The sequence below is a fragment of the Natrix helvetica genome, assembly GCF_964273705.1.
Source record: "Natrix helvetica genome assembly, chromosome: 4".
NCBI classification, from domain to species: Eukaryota; Metazoa; Chordata; class Lepidosauria; order Squamata; family Natricidae; genus Natrix; species Natrix helvetica.
Genome location: NC_138550.1, coordinates 532,900 through 550,830, shown reverse-complemented (window position 1 = coordinate 550,830; position 17,931 = coordinate 532,900). Strand labels below are relative to the sequence as shown.

At 53.0% G+C, this 17,931-nt stretch overlaps 3 protein-coding genes across 3 annotated transcripts; all 3 read left to right on the top strand.

Moving 5' to 3' along the window:
- Nucleotides 1–572: 572 nt before the first annotated feature.
- LOC309392152 (ubiquilin-1-like) lies at nucleotides 573–2,081 on the top strand (the record flags this gene model as incomplete). The annotated part of the gene is made up of 1 exon (XM_081953157.1): nucleotides 573–2,081. The coding sequence occupies one exon, from the start codon at nucleotides 573–575 to the stop codon at nucleotides 2,079–2,081; it is 1,509 nt and encodes a 502-aa protein (XP_081809283.1).
- A 2,398-nt stretch (nucleotides 2,082–4,479) lies between these two features.
- On the top strand, nucleotides 4,480–5,871 carry LOC309391689 (ubiquilin-1-like; the record flags this gene model as incomplete). The annotated part of the gene is made up of 1 exon (XM_081952354.1): nucleotides 4,480–5,871. The coding sequence occupies one exon, from the start codon at nucleotides 4,480–4,482 to the stop codon at nucleotides 5,869–5,871; it is 1,392 nt and encodes a 463-aa protein (XP_081808480.1).
- A 1,831-nt stretch (nucleotides 5,872–7,702) lies between these two features.
- Nucleotides 7,703–9,490, top strand: LOC309392151 (ubiquilin-1-like; the record flags this gene model as incomplete). The annotated part of the gene is made up of 1 exon (XM_081953156.1): nucleotides 7,703–9,490. The coding sequence occupies one exon, from the start codon at nucleotides 7,703–7,705 to the stop codon at nucleotides 9,488–9,490; it is 1,788 nt and encodes a 595-aa protein (XP_081809282.1).
- Nucleotides 9,491–17,931: the final 8,441 nt, after the last annotated feature.

Below are 17,931 nucleotides of genomic sequence, written 5' to 3'. Positions count from 1 at the left end.
CATTGTTAATTGGGGGGGGGGACACGACTGTGGGGCTCTTCAGTGAAGGGAGGGGGGCCGGAGTGCTGACGGTGGAAGGGAAACCTCCGTGGTCATGGGCAGCATTGAGCTTGTGACCGTTCCACTCAATTTCCTGCCCAGTCAGTGTCAGTTGTGGGAAGAAGCTGCAGGACATGCAAGTGTTGTGTTGTCTTCTGAGGCAAGCAACTGCGTGCTGGGATGCCACCTGTGCCCCGGAGAGGTCCCTGCCCACAGAACTCCCCCCTGGGCAGCCTAGAAGGCCAGCCAGAGGTCCAGCCAGTGGCCTCCACAATGACATCACAGACAACGGATTCCGCATCAGAAGGTTGGCGTGGTGCCTCTGTGGGCGGGTGGGAGGCGCAGGTAGAAGAGGAGACCCATAGCTTGCTTGTGGGCAGAGTGAGGAAGCCGGGCAGGGGCACTTTGGGCTGGGATGAGCAGCGCGCTCTGACTCTGACCGGCCACAGCCGAGGGAGATCTCTCGTTCCTGCTTGCTGCCCGCTTGGCCTTCATTCTTTTCCCAGAAGAGAGGAGGAAAACTTTGGGGCATTATGGTTGAAAGCCAGATAATTCCAGGAGTTGACTTCAGATCCACCAAAGAGCCACAAGTTGTCCGGGTGATTGTGAAGACGCCCTGGCAGAAGGAAGAATTTTTGGTCCACAAGGACATGCTGGTGAGGGAATTCAAGGAGCATGTAGCCCGGCACTTGTCCTCTTCTCCTTCCCAAATCGTGCTGGTCTACGTCGGAAGGATCCTGAAAGACCACAAGTCTCTAGCCCAGCATGGGATCCACCTGGACAGCAACGCTGCCGTCTATGTCGTCGTCCGCTCCCAACAAGCCTGCCCACCCCAGCAGGGGCCCACCCTTCCAACTGACCTGGGCCCAGACCCCAACGCCCCCAGGAACAGCGCTTTCGCCAGTGATGGTTTGCGGGAGCTGACAGCCAGCCTGGGCCTGAACACGGCCAATTTCACGGAATTCCAGAACCAGCTGATGTCCAACCCGGACCTGATGCTGCAGCTCCTAGAGAACCCCTTCATCCAGAGCAAACTCTCCAGCCCCGATCTGATGAAGAAGCTGGCCACCAAGAGTCCCCAGGTGCGGCAGGTGATTCAGAGGGCCCCCGAGATCAGCCACGTCTTCAGCTCCCCTGAGGGCATGAGGTGGTTGTTGGAGCTGGCCAGGAACCCGGCTGCTGTGCGGGAGATCATCAAGTCCCCACCCCAGGCTCAGCCTTGTCCCGGCAGCGTCCCCAGCGGGGACGGCAACACGGCCTTGCAGGATGTGCTGACCAAGGTGCAGGGCCTGGTGCAGAGGGCGCTCCCTAAGCGATCAGCCCCCACCATCTGTTCAGGAGCCCCGGGAGGCCACCAGCCCTCCTTTGACCAGAGCGAGAAGTCTGGGTGGGCCAGGCAGCAGCTGCCTTCCCCCAAACTGTGGCCCCCGAGGTCTAGTGGCCAGAACGCCAGCACGGCTGCTGGCAATGACCACAGCAGAGGGGAGAGTGGCAACTTGCGAGGGGAGACAGGCCAGCTGGCCTCGGCAGCGGTGAAGACCTTGTTCCACCAGATCATCAAGCACCTCGTGCAGAGCATGGCGAGCAGCCCCTCCAGAAACCCCACCGGTCAGGGTCCCGGCTCAGACGGGGTGGGCAAAGCTGCCCAGAGGTACGTGGCCGCATCCAGAAACTCCAGGGAGCAGATTCTGGCGCTCTTGCAGCAGATCCAGAACACAGATGTCCTCCCGGCAAGCTGGAGCCCCAAAGAGATCCGGGGGCTGATGGAGATTCAGCAGAGGCTGCAGGCCTTGGCGAGCGACGAACCGGCGGCAGAGAGAGGTGGCCGATCAGAGCGCCCTGCCCGGAGATCGTATTCCATCCCTTCTCTCTGCGACATTGTCCCCCCCTCTGGCCCAGGAGACGAGGAGGACTTCTCTGCCCCCGAGATCTGGCAGAGCCTGGCGGCGGATGACTTCTTCTGCAGCCCCCCACTCAGTATCCGCCTGCGGGGCTGCTCGGCACAACCACCCCCTTCGAAGCAGCAGACATACAAGCTGTGAAGTGCCGGGGCTGAGCCCTTGGCAGAGTGGATGGGGCCCTTCAGGGGATGCTAGAGCTTCATAAAGGAATGGATTTCATGGTTTCTGAATAAAAGCTTTAAATCTTTCACCCTGTCTCCTGTTGCCTGTGGCTGCCCTGGGCCGCCAGCCCTTCAGGTGGGACTCGCTTCCTAGCACTTCAAGGGGTCAAAACCTCCAATGACCCCTCCATTCAGGGTGGTTGGTTGGCCCTTTTCTCTAAGAGGAGAAATCCGGGGCTGGGCTGGGCAACCTTCCATGGGGTGTGTGTGTGCAACCACCTCACCCTCTTCCACGCTCCCGACTCTTGCAATGAGCCAGGATCCCCAGAGGGTCTTCCAAGAGCCACCTGGACTTCCCGGATTGTTTTCCTTGAAAATGTTTCGCTTCTCATCCAAGAAGTTTCTTCGGTTCTGAAGACGCTTCTTGGTTGAGAAGCGAAACGTTTCAAGAAGAAGAAAAAAGAAAAGCCCTCAAGACATCCCAGTTGCCTTTTGGAAAAGGCCCTTGGGGAGAATCTCCATAGGCCCCGCAATGGTCTGCACTGGTGGCCACTGGTTGGATGATTTCCCCTGTCCAAAGGCCAAATGCTGAGGGACAGCCTTGACACGGGGAGGGGGGGGCAGAGAGGATGTGGGGGATAATAGCTGCAGCCGACCCACAGGAGACCATCGTGACGGCAGACATCCCACTCCTGCCGAGGGCCTCCACGGCCATTTGGCCCAGGGGCTGCTTGGCTCGACTGGCTCCTAGTTGGGAGACCCCTGAGGAGGAGGAGGAAGAGCGGGAGGGCAGCGTTTCCTTGAGGCTGGCAACAGCATCTTGCAGGCCCCAGATGGTTCCAGCTGGTCAACGATGTGCTCCACACGCACGAACACACAGAGTTGCAGAAGGAAGAATCCATCCATCCATCCGTGTAAAACCCTACAGTGGCATGAATGGACCTGGACCACTGCCAACGGAGGAGGGGGAGGGGGGGGGTTCCTTTGCTGCTTCTGTCTCTCCAGTTTGACTGTGGAGGGATGAAACGGGAGGATTTGTGCAGACGCCATTTGCCAAAGCCTCTGGGGACCCCCGGGTGGGCCAAGTCCTCCTGCTCCCCACAGCTGAGTGAGTCCATCCAAGGGAGCACTCTCCATGTTCGGAGATCAAAATGCCCGCCTCTTCCTCTTAGATCACCGGATACAGCAGTCTTGAGGTTGTGTAAAGCTGGTAGCTAAGCTCACATAATAACAACACACCAGATTTAAGATTTAAGATTCAGCATGTTGTGAAGGAGTCATAACATGGCTGACTTATTTGGGCTTCGCAAAGTACTATGTGCCTCAAAGAGCAGTTAAACACCATTTGTTTATTTAGCCATCCCTCCATCCCTCTCTCCCTCCCTCCCTCCCTCCCTCCCTCCCTCCCATCCATCCCTCCCTCCATCCAATTTCTACAGCTGTCCAACTCAACCGAGTGACTCTGGCAGGCTATAGAATGATATGGATTCAGATTCAGATTAGTTGCAGGAACTACTAGGAAAGGGAATGGAAACTAACGTGCCAATATTGTGGCATGCCAGAGTCTCTGGTGCCTGTGGAACACCACACGTGGGTCTGGTTTCCCGCTTAGAAGAGGCTGGAAGAAGGCAGGAGAGCCAGAGCAATGGCGCTTAGAGTTACAGGCCGCTTTATGGTTCTTTACAGCCCCCCCCCTAAGCCGTTTGCAGAGTCAGCCTCTTCTTGTCATTTTACTGACCTCAGAAGGATGGGAGGCTGTGTCAACCTTGAGCTGGCCAGCATCGAACTCCTGTCTGTGGGCAGAGTCAGCCTGCAATGCTGCATTCTAAGCATCTTCCTAAGGTTCCTCCCCCTGGGAAGCCTATCATCCAGCTTATTATGGGATGGCAGATCTGGGCAACCAGCTGTATTCTAGCTTCTGGAGAGATAAAGGATACCCTCCTCAAACACAAGAATCCCCACCCTCCCCCTTCGCTTCCTGCGCCCTCCAATCCTGGGAAGCGGATTCTTGCAGAGCAGGAGGCGCTGAGGCGGCCCTGCCGGTGGGCAAGAGGCCTTGGCCTGCAGGGCAGCTCAGGGGCCCAGACCGGCTCCCAGGTGCTCTTTTGACCCGCTTGGCCCTGGGGTGACACCAGGTGATGTCACAGTGACGCCCCCACCTGGCTGGGATAATGGAGGGAGCAGCTCCTGGGCTCAGAAAGCAGGAAGGAAGGTAATAGGAGGGGGAGGCCTGGGAGGGGGCTCTGACACCCACCCATGCTGGGCTTTCAGGGTACCAGTTCTCTTCCCAACCGAGAAAGTCCGTCCATCTTGGAGACTTGACTCCAACCGATTCCTCTTGTTGAGCAAGGCAAGAGATCCCGGGTGTCTCCCCCCCTATGCAGGCCCCTCCTCCTCCTCTTCCTCCTCCAGGCACCATGGAGGCCATGAACATGCACCAAGAAGGCGCCCTCCACGGCTGCCCCGGCCTGGCCTCCAACCCCAACCTCGTCTGCATCACTGCCAAATCTCCCCAGGGCAGTGCCCAGTTTGCGCTGCCTCGGGAAACAACCATCCGGCAGTTCAAGGAGGGGCTTTCCAAGCATTTCCAGTGTGAGAGACGCCAGTTGGTGCTGGTCTTCTTTGGGAGGATCTTGAAGGACCAGTGCACCCTCCAGCAGTGCGGGATCAGTGATGGGATGACCGTCCACCTGGTCATCCGGTCCCTGAAGGGAGGCCCAGAGGACCCTACTCAGTCGTCCTACATGCCCAGGACCCCAAGCTGCACCCTGGCACCAACAGGCACCAGCCTGACCCTGCCCGCTTGGAAGCCAATCTCCCAGGGTTCTTGGGCCCCCCCAGAGTGGCACCAGATGCCAACCTCCGAGATGGTTGTTCAGAAGGTACGGCAGCTGATCTTGGCCAACCCAGAGATCCAGCAGCTGGCACAGGAGTTCCCTGCCATCTGCCACATCCTGAACAACATGGGCATCATGCGGGTGATCTTGGACAAGATGAGAGAAATTATGGACCTGGCCAAGAACTCTGACGTGGAGCAGGACCTGAAGAACCTGGAGCCACTCCTGCTGAGTGTTCAGAGCAACACTCCCGGTGGAGACCACCCCTTGAGGCAACTCAACAGTGAGGTCCAGGAGCCGGGGCTGAATGTGGGCCAGGGCCCCCTTGCCACCCCCAGCCCTTACGCCACCATGGCCAGGAACCCTTCTGCAGAACACAAGGCCAGGGACGGTGAGGGAGGAGGCTCCCCGTGCTCCGGCTCTTTCCCCATCTCCAACAGCTACGGGAGATTTTGCACCAACAACTCGAGCAACGAGGAAGGCGGCCTCTTCAGCAGCCTTCCCGGCCCCCTCGGGTCTTCCCTGCCCAGCCTTGGGCCCAACCCTGGGGCAGGAGGGGGTAATGTGGGGGGTGTCCAAGCCCTGATTGTCAACCTCTGCAACGCTTACACCCAGCGTGCGATGCTCTCCCTCATGCAGAATGCCCTGCTGGCCTCCGAAGGGACGCAGGCCCCCCGCCAGGACCACGTCCAGAAGCAGCTGCAGAGCTTCTACCAGCAGATGCAGAGGCCAGAGATGGTGGTCGCCTTGTCCAGCCCCAAGGCCATCCAGGCCTGGGTGCAGATGGAGCAGGGCCTGCAGATGCTGAGGGAGGAAGCCCCGGTGCTCCTTCCCTGGTTCCTGCTGCGCTTGAAGGGCCTGGGGCTCACCTCTGCGCCGGGAGCCCTGGCCACCAGCTCTCCCTCGGAAGAAGGACCGGCTGCTCTGGAGTAGGGGCATCCCCTCCTCTTCTCCCAGGAAAGAAGGGGCTGTGCCAACTCCAAGCGCAGGTTGGCAGCCACGAGTGCCCATTGGAGAGGTGCCATTCCTAGGCAGCCAGAAGAAGCTGTTCCAGGGAGTCAGAAGCAAGCCCGGAGGCCTCCCCTGCGCTGGGGGTGAAATCCCTGTCACAGTTCTTCCACATCCACTCCACGCTATAAACCAAAAGTGAAAGACAAGCAGCCTCCCTGCCTGCTCATTCCCACCAGGACGGAGGCTCACACTCCAAGGCTACTCAGTGGCTCCGGGCTGTGTGACTCTGAGGCCACTGCTGGCCCCTCTGGGGAGAGGATCCTTCACAGCTGGGGGTGGGGGTGGGCTTTGCATTCCTTTCCCACGGCCAGCATTGGCTGCCCCAGGAGAAAGTAGTGGGGACACTCAGGCTGGGTTTGGGGGCTGAATTCTATACTCTACTCTGGAAGGCTCAGCCCAAGCATCAACTGGGCCTCAGGAGTTGACAGGGGTGGGCACCAGGCCTGGACTGGCAGAACCTTGCTGAGAGATCCTCCTCCTCCAGAGCAGTGTGTGTGGGGGAATCAAATGATTCCCTTCTGGAAGAAAAACTACAAGAGCAACACAAGTTGATTGGCATTCCGTGGCGTCCAAATGGGATGAGCAAATCAATCAATCAATCTTGAAGGGGGCATATTCTCCATGCTCTCTTGGAGAGTTTGGAAGGGACCAGTTGCTTTGTCCCTTTGGAGAAGCTCCAGGCCCTTCCTGCTCTTCCCTCCCCCCAGTCAGTTCCAGGAGGTGAAGCAGCTGGAAGGAGACTAGGAGGCCTGGAGATGTTGGCCTGCAGAAGAGACCGAGGGGAGACATATGGGCAGCCTTCAAAGATTCCACTGAGGAGGGAGTGGGCGTGTCCTCTTTTGCCCCCAAGGGCAGGGTGGGAATGCCAAGGGAGGCAGTTCAGGCTGGGCAGTTCATCAATAAAATTTATCATCAATAAAATAAATGTGTCATTAGAATGGAATATTTGGAGCTCAGGGTTGAATTGCAGTGTCCTTGGTGCTTTCTGGCCTTGGTGGTTTTCTTGCAGACGTTTCATGACCGAGCTAGGGAACATCATCAGTGCTAGATAGCAAAGTGCAAACAGAGAGAAACCCCCCTCCCTCCCTTCAAGCACTGCTGATGTTCCCTAGTTGGGTCATGAAACCTCTGCAAGAAAACAAGCAAGCTCTGAGAGCACCAAGGAGTCCTCATTCCAACCCTGCTAGACATTCTCCTGGGTTGGTTATAGGTGATTGGAGAGGCAGGCAAGGTCCTTCCCACAACCTGTCCGTGAACCTGTGATATCAGGGGGTTGGGTGGTGCAAGACCAGAGTAGCCAAGTGCCCAAGAAGTGGGGACTGGACTCCACCCTGCGTAGGTGAAGAGGGATGTTGGCCAAACTTCATGAGGACAAACCCCCTGGAGATGTGGTCCACCAACTGTGTCACAGGTCTCTGTGAGGTCAGCGGTGAGATCACAGTCCATCCAAGTCCAGGGAGAAGAGATGCCCAAGGCAGCAGCAGAGGGGAGGAAAGGAAAATGAAGGAATCGGCCAGGTTGTGAGCACGGAAGAGAAGGGCAACATCTCGCTGGTATGTGTGCTCTGGCCTTGGCTGGTGCTGAGACACAAGGGGGCAGGAGACCACTGGCCCCTCCCCACCTCCTCACAAGCACCCTTGCCTCACTGGAAAGAGACGTCCCGCTTCCCCCCTCCTCTTTCTCCCTCAGCCTCTGCTATCTTCACAAGGGCCTTCGCCACTGTCCAGAGCGTGGCCGCAGCCTCTGAGCGGCCATGTCCGAGAGCAAAAGAGCCCCTGGGGCCACTGCGAACCACAGAAGCCGGGTCATCAGAGTCACCGTCAAGACCCTCAAGCGCAAGGAGCCATTTGAGGTGGCCGACAGCACCCGTGTCCAGGAGTTCAAGAAGCTGATTGCTGAGCGCTTCAAGACCCCTCCCGAACAGCTGTCCCTCATCTTTGCTGGTGAGATCCTCAACGACCAGGACACTCTTGTGCAGCGCAAGATTGGTGATGGGTCCAAAGTCCATCTCTTCATCAAGTCCCAGAGGAAGCCCTTGGGCAGCCCCAGGGACAACCCAGCCGCACCCACCGCCTTCCCACCACCACCAGCCATGCGAGAGATCTCCTCGGAACACAGCTTGGACCTTTCGGACTGGAGCAGCCAGCCTGAAGACCTGATGGCCTCCTGCCACGAAATTGTGGCCCAGACCATGGAGAACCTTCTGCTCCAGATGGTCACCCTGAACCTGGATGCCTCCGCCTTGAACAGCAACCCGCTCCTCCTGGGCTTCCTCATCGGGGTGACTGGCATGAACGTGCTGGACCTGAATGCCCAGGACGTCTCTGACTTTGTCAGCGAAGCCCAGGAGCAGGACGCCACCCGGCAGGAGCTCATCATCGAAGTGATGCAGCACCCCTTCGTGCAGAACCTTTTTGGGGACACCGAGCAGGTCAGGCAGATGATCATGTCCGTGCCTCAGATGCAGCAGCTGGCCGAACAGAACCCTGAGATCAACCACATCCTCAACAACTCTGAATTCCTACGGGAAATGATCGACGTGGCCACCAGCCCGGCTGTCATGGACGAGATCATCAGGAACCACGACCGAGCCCTGAGCAACCTGGAGAGCACCCCGGGGGGCTATAGCGCCCTGCAACAGTTGTACAACGACATCGAGGTCCCGATGCTGAATGCAGTGCAGGCCCAGTTCCAGGGCAGTTCGTTTCCTCTCTCAGACCCCAAACCTTCCCCTGGGGGGGTCAGCCCCCTCTCCCGGACAGAGAACAGGGAACCCCTGCCGAACCCCTGGGCACCCCAACTGAACAACAGCGGTGGTGACAACATATGCAACGGTGACATCAGCAACGCCAGTAACGGCGCTGAGCAAGGATACATCCTGCTAGCATTGGGCCCCGGAGTCCGTTCAGGGCCTAGCAAGACGGAAAGCATCCAAAACATGGTTCATCAGCTGACGGACAACCTTGAATTCATGCAGAACATCTCCAACGCCCTCACGAAGCCCAACGGCCCCACACAGGCCTTCCTCAGCCACTGCAACTCCCCCATGAGGAACGAGGGTCCTCCGCCTCAGGAGTGGACCCAGCAGCTCCCGTCCAAAGTGGCCAAGTCAGCCTCCGCCCTGCTGCTGACCAACCCCCGAGCGGTCCAGGCTCTCCTCCAGCTGCAGATGAGCCTGCTGGTCCTCACCAGGGAAGTCCCTGATTTCCTGCAAGCTTTGACAGACCCCGATGTTGACCTGGAAAGCATGGAGGACTCTGAGGAGGGGGACAGCCTGTCTTCAGAAGCAGAGAGCTTCATCTCCATCGAAGAGAGCTTGGAGCTGGAGAGCAACGCGTCCAAAGCAGATGATGAAGAAAAGGAGGAGGAGGAGGAGGAAGACATGGAACAGCAAGCGCCAGAGGCCCTGTACCAGATCCAGTTGGAGCAGCTCAGAGCGATGGGCTTCCCCAACCAGGAGCTGAACCTTCAGGCTCTAATGGACACAGAAGGAGATATCAGTTTGGCAATTGAAAAGCTAACAAACTCTCGTGCATCCTAGCTACAGATTTACCTTTGCCTCTCGTAGGGTCCTCTGACACACTAAAGTCAGCATGGTGGATATAAACGGTGCCTTTGGTGCTCCTTTCCTCCGGGTGAAACCTTGGGCAGGGAGCCTGGCTCTCCTGGCATGGCAGGGACAGGCAGAGCGTTCCTGGCAGATGGGCTGCTCCCTTCAGCCTCCCAAGGTGGATCCCTGGGCCACCTCCTTGGGCATCTTGGGTGGGAATCTGCCTGCTGCAAAGCCATGGGACGGCCTCCAGGCACCTTGGTTTTCTCCCTTCCAGAGCTGCCTGGGAGATGCAGCCCCTGGCTTTGCTCCGTAGCATCTCCAGCCACAGAGACAAACAATGCCAAAAATAATCAGGGTGCAGCAACAAATCTCTCTCTCCCCCCTCCCTGTATGTGTGCGTCTGTGTCCCCTCCCTCTCTCTGTCTCTCTCTCTCCTTTTCTCTCTCTCGGTCTCTCTCCCCCTCCCCCCTCTTTCTGGTAGCATCCTGATTATCATGGTTTATATTTTGTTTGTTTGCTATGGCTTCTATTTTGCTTGAGGTTCTACCGGACGTTTGTAGGCATTTTATGTCTTTGTGTTGATGAGCTGTGCATGGCTTAGATGTGGAGCTCTTACTATCAGGAGGCTGTGAGTTTGATCCTAAGTAGCAGTAGATATTTCTGTCTCTGGACACACCATGAGTAATTGTCTGCTGTAAACTCCACGTAGATGTCAGGAAGGGCATCCGGCCAGTAAACACTTACAATACAATACAATACAATACAATACAATACAATACAATACAATACAATACAATACAATACAATACAATACAATACAATACAATACAATACAATACAATAGTAGAGTTGGAAGGAACCTTGGAGGTCTTCTAGTCCAACCCCCTGCCTAGGCAGGAAACCCTATACCATTTCAGACAAATGGTTATCCAGCATCTTCTTAAAGACTTCCAGTGTTGGGGCATTCAAAACGTCTGGAGGCAACTTCTGTCCCAATGATTAATTGTTCTCACTGTCAGGAAGTTTCTCCTCAGTTCTAAGTTGCTTCTCTCCTTGATTAGTTTCCACCCATTGCTTCTTCTCCTGCTCTCAGGTGCTTTGGAGGATAGTTTGACTCCCTCTTCTTTGTGGCAACCCCTGAGATATTGGAAGACTGCTATCATGTCTCCCTTAGTCCTTCTTTCTCTTAAGCTAAACATACCCAGTTCCTGCAACCGTTCTTCATATGTTTTAGTCTCCAGTCCCCTAATCATCTTTGTTGCTCTTCTCTGCACTCTTTCTAGAGTCTCCACATATTTTTTACATCGTGGCGACCAGAACTGAATGCAGGATTCCAAGTGTGGCCTTACCAAGGCCTTATAAAGTGGTATTAACCCTTCCCGTGATCTTGATTCTATCCCTCTGTTGATGCAGCCTAGAACTGTGTTGGCTTTTTTGGCAGCTGCTGCACACGGCTGGTTCCTATTTAAATGGTTGTCCGCTAGGACTCCAAGATCCCTCTCACAGTTACTACTACTGAGCAAGGTACCACCTATACTGTACCTGTGCATTCTGTTTTTGTTGCCTAAATGTAGAACCTTACTCTTTTCACCATTGAATTTCATTTTATTAGATAGTGCCCAATGTTCAAGTTTGTCAAGATCCTTCTGTATCTTAAGCCTATCTTCTGGAGTGTTGGCTATTCCTGCCAGCTTGGTGTCATCTGCAAATTTGATGAGTTCCCCATTTATTCCCTCATCCAAATCATTGATGAAGATGTTGAAGAGTACTGGGCCTAAAACAGAGCCTTGGGGTACTCCACTGCATACTTCCCTCCATGTAGATGCAGTTCCATTGAGGACTACACGTTGAGTGCGGTTGGTCAGCCAGTTACGAATCCATCTGGTGGTGATGCTGTCTAACCCACATTCTTCTACTTTATCTAGTAGTAGGTTATGGTCTACCTTATCCAAAGCCTTACTGAAGTCCAAGTAAACTATATCAACGGCATTCCTCTGGTCCACTAATTTTGTCACTTTGTCAAAGAATGCAATAAGATTAGTCTGGCATGATCTGTTTTTGACAAATCCATGTTGGCTTTTGGCTATTACTTTGTTTGCTTCTAGGTGTTCGCAAATTCGTTGCTTGATTATTTTTTCCAGAATCTTTCCTGGTATTGAGGTCAGGCTGATAGGTCTGTAGTTTCCTGGATCTAATTTTTTCCCTTTTTTGAAGATGGGAACCACATCAGCTCTTTACCCAGTCCTCTGGTAGTTCCCCGGTGTTCCAGGATCTCTGAAAGATATAATTCAGTGGTTCTGAGATCTCGTCTGCTAGTTCCTTCAGAACCCTGGGGTGTAATCCATCCGGTCCTGGTGATTTGAACTCGTCTAGGGTAGACAGGTGCTCACTTACCATTTTCTTCCCTATTTCAATTTGTGTTTCTAATCTGATTTTTGTGGTGCTGCTTTTGATAGGTTGGACTGTTCTGGACTTTAACTAACTCTGTTTCAGAATCTATTTCTATCAGTATATTATACAACCTTTTTATGTGCATTTGACTCTGGTCCCTAATTTGTTTTACCAGACTATCCTCATTTTGCATGACACCAATTGTCTGATCTTTTTTCTATCTAGCTTGGAACTGTCCATACTGGAACCAGGTTTGAGTTTCCCATTCCTCTCTTAGTGCATTCAGAGGCTTCAACTGTAGTACACCTCTCTCTATATTAAGAAGTTCTCTGTATGTAATTACATCCTGTTTTTGTTCTATACTTATATTCTCTATCACATGTCTAGGTACTACCCATGTAGGTATCTTATCATTTAACCTATATTGGTATTTTTTCCAGACACGCAATAGAGCATTCCTTAATATATGGCGTTTAAAAGTCTTATCCACCTTCTTATCATATATTAAATAGGCGTGCAACCATATACCAAATCATATCCCTCAATATTCAGAATTCTATCCTCTGTTAAATTAATCCAATCACTAATTGTTGTTAAAACTACTGCTTCATAGTATAATTTTAAATTGGGCATTTTCAAACCTCCTCTTTCCCTTATATCAAACAACATTTTGATATGTGGGGTCAGCTCCAACCTTTTATCCATTTCTTGCCCAAAGCCTTTGCCTTCAGGCATCATCAGTTGCCCATCTTGGGGGGGGGGGAGTGGAAAACTGTGGGTTCCAAAGAACGACCCCCCCTCTTAAGGTCTCAGGGAAGCTACTTTTCATCTTTTCAGTTAGCTTGCAAGGAAATGCTTGACTTCCACAGCAGTTAGGAGCCGTGGTGGCGCAGTGGTTAGAATGCAGTATTGCAGGCTGACTCTGCCCATTGCCAGGAGTTTGATAAATACCCCTTCATAGTGCTTTAAAGCCCTCTCTCTAAGCGGTTTACAAAGACAGCCTCTTGCCAACAATCTGGGTCCTCATTTTACCAACCTCAGAAGGACAAAAGGTTGAGTCCACCTTGAGCCGGTGAGGATTGAACTCCCGGCAGTGGGCAGAGTCAGCCTGCAATGCTGCACTCCAACCACCACGCCACCAGGGCTCAAAAGGATGAAACTGAAACGAGCCAAGAGAATTGAAAATGAACTCATTTGGGAAGAGGCTGAAGTGAGGGAAAACGGGAATGATTGTGATATATCAAAGGGTAGAATTGGAGCAAAGGTTTCAGGTGGAATCAAAAGAGAGGTTGGAAAATAATAAGGCTGAAGATTGCCTAGTAGGCTGAATAGTAAGATACAATTAGAAACATCCATCTGAATATTAATGTATCAAAACCCAAAATTTGATAAGGAAAATTGAGTAATCACAAGATATTTAAAAACTGAAAGAAGATTAATTTATGCCCGTGTTGGTAAAATGCTTAATAAAATAAGAAATGGATGGTGCAAATTTTGGCTGCACTGCTAACTGGTATCTTGCTCCTATGTACAAGACACATATCCGGAGGTTTTTTAGCATTTTTATTGTTTTAAAGTCGTGTGTGTGTGTGTGTGTGTGTGTGTGTTGTTCCTGCTCCCTTCATTACTTGGAAGTGAGAGTTGAGTATGTTACGAGAACTATGAAAGTAGCAGTAAAGGAGAATATTTGTAGTACTTGGTCCTCTCTGAGCTTGGTGGCTTCCTTGTAGACATTTCAACATCATCATCATCATCATCATCATCATCATCATCATCATCAGTGCTAGAAGGCAGGAGGAGGAAGAGGAGGAGGAGGAGGAGAAGGAGGAGGAGGAGGAGGAGGAGGAGGAGGAGGAGGAGGAGGAGGAGGAGGAGGAGGACTGTGGGTCCTTTAGTGCTCTTTGACTTGGTTGTTTTCGTGCAGATGTTTCATGACCCAACTAGGGGACATAATCAAGCACTGACATCATCCTCACTAGCACCGATAATGCTACCTGGTTTGGGTCATGAAACGCCTGCAAGGAAACAAGGCACCTGGGACGATCTCACAGCAGCCACACAAATATATATATTTGTTTTCGTAGATTTTCACGGGTGTAGGTATGCTGGTTTTGTTGTATTCGGGTCTTTTCTGATCACATTTTAAACCCACAGCTTGAAGATGGCAGGTGTGATCCTGCCGAAACGTTGCAAAGACAATCTCAACCTTACACGGGAAAAGACCCGAATACAACAAAACCATATCCCTTGTCATTTCATTGTTATTGGATAATGGAAATTTTGAGTAGCTCGGAGAACCAGTAAATACCACCTCTGACTGGCCCCGCCCCCATCTATCCTTGTCTCCTGAGTCCCAGCTGATCAGGAGGAAATGGGGATTTTGCAGTAACCTTTACCTGCCATGCCCACAAAGCCATGCCCACAGAACTGGTAGTAAAAAAAATTGAATCCCACCACTGATCCATCCCATTGAGACTCTATATGAGGGTTCCAAATAGCATCCAAAAGTAAATCAGAGTCCAAGGCAAATTATTTCTTAAAGTTCCAATTTATGAAGAGATCCATGTTGGCACATCTGGGAAAACCCGAATTTGAAAGCTTCCAGGTTTTCCCACCCAGTTGAAAGTTCAAGATCTTGTCCCCCACACCCACAAGTCCACCCCATGGTCCAACCTCCCACTGCCATGCTGGCAGTTCCACCCATCCAGTTCCGGTCAGGTACAGAGACAAAGGATGACCTTGGCTTTCTAGAAAGAATTTTGTTATGGCTATGACATCACATCTCACTCTGTACAATCCCCCCTCCCATTTTTCCACAATAGAAAAAGTCATAGTAGAAGAATAGAAAGTGTGGCAGGCCAAAGATCCAAAAGAAAGCTGCAGGCCTGACACTCTATGATGCTATATTATGATTACTTCATTATGGTTTTATCTTAATTTGATACTTTATTTTATCTTCTATACTATCTAAATAAACAAATAATTCAGAATCTGAACCCTGAGCTGTGTCTTGACCGAAGCCTCACAAGTTGGCAATTTCCACAACCCTCTTTTTCCTGTCAGAGTAACCGAATAACAGAGTTGGAAGGGACCTTGGAGGTCTTCTAGTCCAACCCCCTGTTCAGGCAGGAGACCCTTTTTGTTTAGAAGGGGGACCAGAGTAGCTCCTCTCTCCAGTCCTCTGGTATCTCCCCAATTCTTTAAGACTCTTCAGAGACAATCGAGGGAGGACTTGACAGCTCTCCTATTACCAGTAGTACCATCAATATTCTAGAATGCATTTCATCCTGGGTTCTGGGGGCTTGAAGACATTACAATTAGCCAGGAGATCTTGGCTTGGAGACCACATCCTCACAGATCTGCACCCTCCCCTGCCTTGTTTGTTTCCAGGCTCCTGAAATTACTGTTTCCTCTGATTGTAAAGACAGCGGATAAAAGGAAGTTGACTTCCTCTCCCTCTTCATTTTTGGGACGTTGCAGGAGATGGGTTATTACTGGATTTTCCCAGCTGGAGTAAGCAATGATCCCACTGCCATCATCTTGGTCTGTCTGAAGAGACCCTCCTGGCTAAAGTTTGTCCTACACGCTGGCCAATTTTCCTTCTGAACTTCGTGGCCATAAGCCTTTCCTCCCATTACCAGCTGCTCTCCTTCCCTGGTCTGCTGGTAATGGGGAGAACCAGTTCCAGTCCACCCCTAGGTACAGAAGGCAACTTCATGATCAGTCACTCCTTCTCTACCCCAATCAGAATAACAGAGTTGGAAGGACCTTGGAGGTCTTCTAGTCCAGCCTCCCCACTGCTCAAGCAGGAGACCTAAACGGTTGTCCAAGCAGTGCCAGCATTGCGACAAGTGGGCTGAGAAAAACTCTCATCACGGGTGGGGACCCAAATCGGGAGGCCCCAAATTTGGCCACTTCTGGACTTGTGGCCATGCTGGCTGGGGAATTCTGGGAGCTGAAGTCCACCAGTCTTAACATTGCCAAGGAGCCCCTGGCTTAAACCTCTGCTGTGAGAAGTGAGCAGAGCCAAGACGGAAGCAAAGGGACCCTGCAACCAAGCAGAACACAATGGGAACATCAGTAGCATCATCCTTTGTGAACACACAGGGGATCCCCGTGGGGGAAGTACCCAAATGAGGGGGCGCTTTCTTTGTTACCCTCCGGGACCCTCTTCTCTCTCACTTCCTCAAAGGAGCCTCAGGAGCCGCTGGGGCTGCTGCCCTTCAAGGTCCTGGGGGAAGAGGGGGCTTTGAAAGGCCCTGTGAGTGAGGCAAGGCCAGCTGGGAGACATCCCTCCCCCCCAGGAACCGCTGTCATTTCAGGACTGTGATGTCATGGCCATGATGCCACAGTGGATTTGGGGAAGCAGGGTGAAGATTCCTGGGGGAAAGAAAAGAGTTGGCGACTGGAGTGGGAGCAAGGCCGGGGGAAGGCATGCCTGCTGAAGGGGCTTGGGGCTCTCAGAAGGCAGGGCAAAGCATCTGGGAGCCTCCCCGGGACCCCCTGACCTGGCCTGCCCTTTTGCTAGGAATGGACCGGTGGTGGCCCCCCAGCCATGAGCAACGACCCCAGTGCCAGCCTCGTGGAGATCACCAGTGAGCCCAAACTCATCAGGGTGACTTTGAAAAGCTCAGGGAAGACACAGGACTGCCTGCTGGATGGGAAGAGCAACATTGCGGCGCTCAAGGAGGAGGCCCGACGCCGTTTCTCGATCAGCAAGGAGCAGATGCTTCTGATATTTGCGGGGAAAATATTGAAAGACCAGGAAACTTTTCTTCAGCATGGCATCCAAAATGGGGACACGGTGCACGTGGTGGTGGAAAGGCCAGAACTCAGAGGCAACCATGCCCTGCAAGCAGCCTCCGTAGCTCCAGGCTCTAGTGCTCCCCATGTGGCTGTCGGTGCCTTGACGTCTTCTGGAGGGCTGAACTGGCAACCGCTGCTGAGAAGCATCCGGAGGGACCTTCTGACCCTGCTGGACATTTTGAGTGAGCTGCCGCAGCACTTCCAGCATCATCCGGAGCTGATGTCCCAGGTGGTGCAGAGCTCCACCGTTCAGAGTCTGCTCTCCAAGGAGGGCAACCCTCTAACGGTCGCCTTCGTCCTGGGAGTCTCCAGCCTGGTCAGCCTGAGAGTGATGCAGTCAAGGGACGAGAAAGAGAGGGAGCTCAGTGACAGGGTGGTGGCCGAGGTCCTGGAGAAACCTTTTGTCCAGTACATCCTCACCAACGCACAGGAGTTGGCCCAGTTCTTGTCAGAGAACCCGGAGCTGAAAGCATTTGCTCAAGAGACGCCACAGTTTGGCAGGCTGTTCAGCCTCAGTGGCTTAACTAAGATGATGGTCACCTATAAGAAGCTTCCACAACTTGCGGGCACCGTCATGCCGGATGTGAGCCTTGAAGCAGACATGCTGGACGATCTGCAGTCTTTCCGCCAGTTGTTTGTGGACATCTACCAGGTCCTCTCCGGTCCAGAGGTTCAGGATGAACTGGAGGAAAGGATGCTGTGGCACACTATAGAAACCAGCCCTTCCTTAATCCAACTGGCTAAAGAAAATGTCAGCATCGACCACCTGCTGAGCAACCCGAAGTTCGTGGGAGAAATAATCAGGTACATCCGAAAGCCAGAAGTCAAGCAGGAAATGGACAGACATTGTGATCGGATCCTGAGCAACATTGAAAGTTTTCCAGGAGGCTACAACATCTTGCAACACATGTATAAGGAGGTGGAGGAGCCCATCTGGAGTGCGATAGAACAACAACACGAAAATCCCTTTGCCGCCCAGTGTTCAGCTTCAAGTCAGGCCACTCTCCCCCCCGGAATAGAGAACAGAATGCCTCTGCCGGATCCCTGGCTCCCTCGGCCGCTGCAGACCAGGCCTCAGGAGATGGGCAAGGTCCACCACCAGAGAGGTGCTGTGGAAGATGGAAACCTCCATCCGGAGAAGGTGTCAAAGGAGGCCCAAGTGGATTTTAGTTTAGAAAGCAGCCAGGCTGAGGGCTTACCTGAAGCGCCAAACGCCAGCCCAGAGAGTTCCA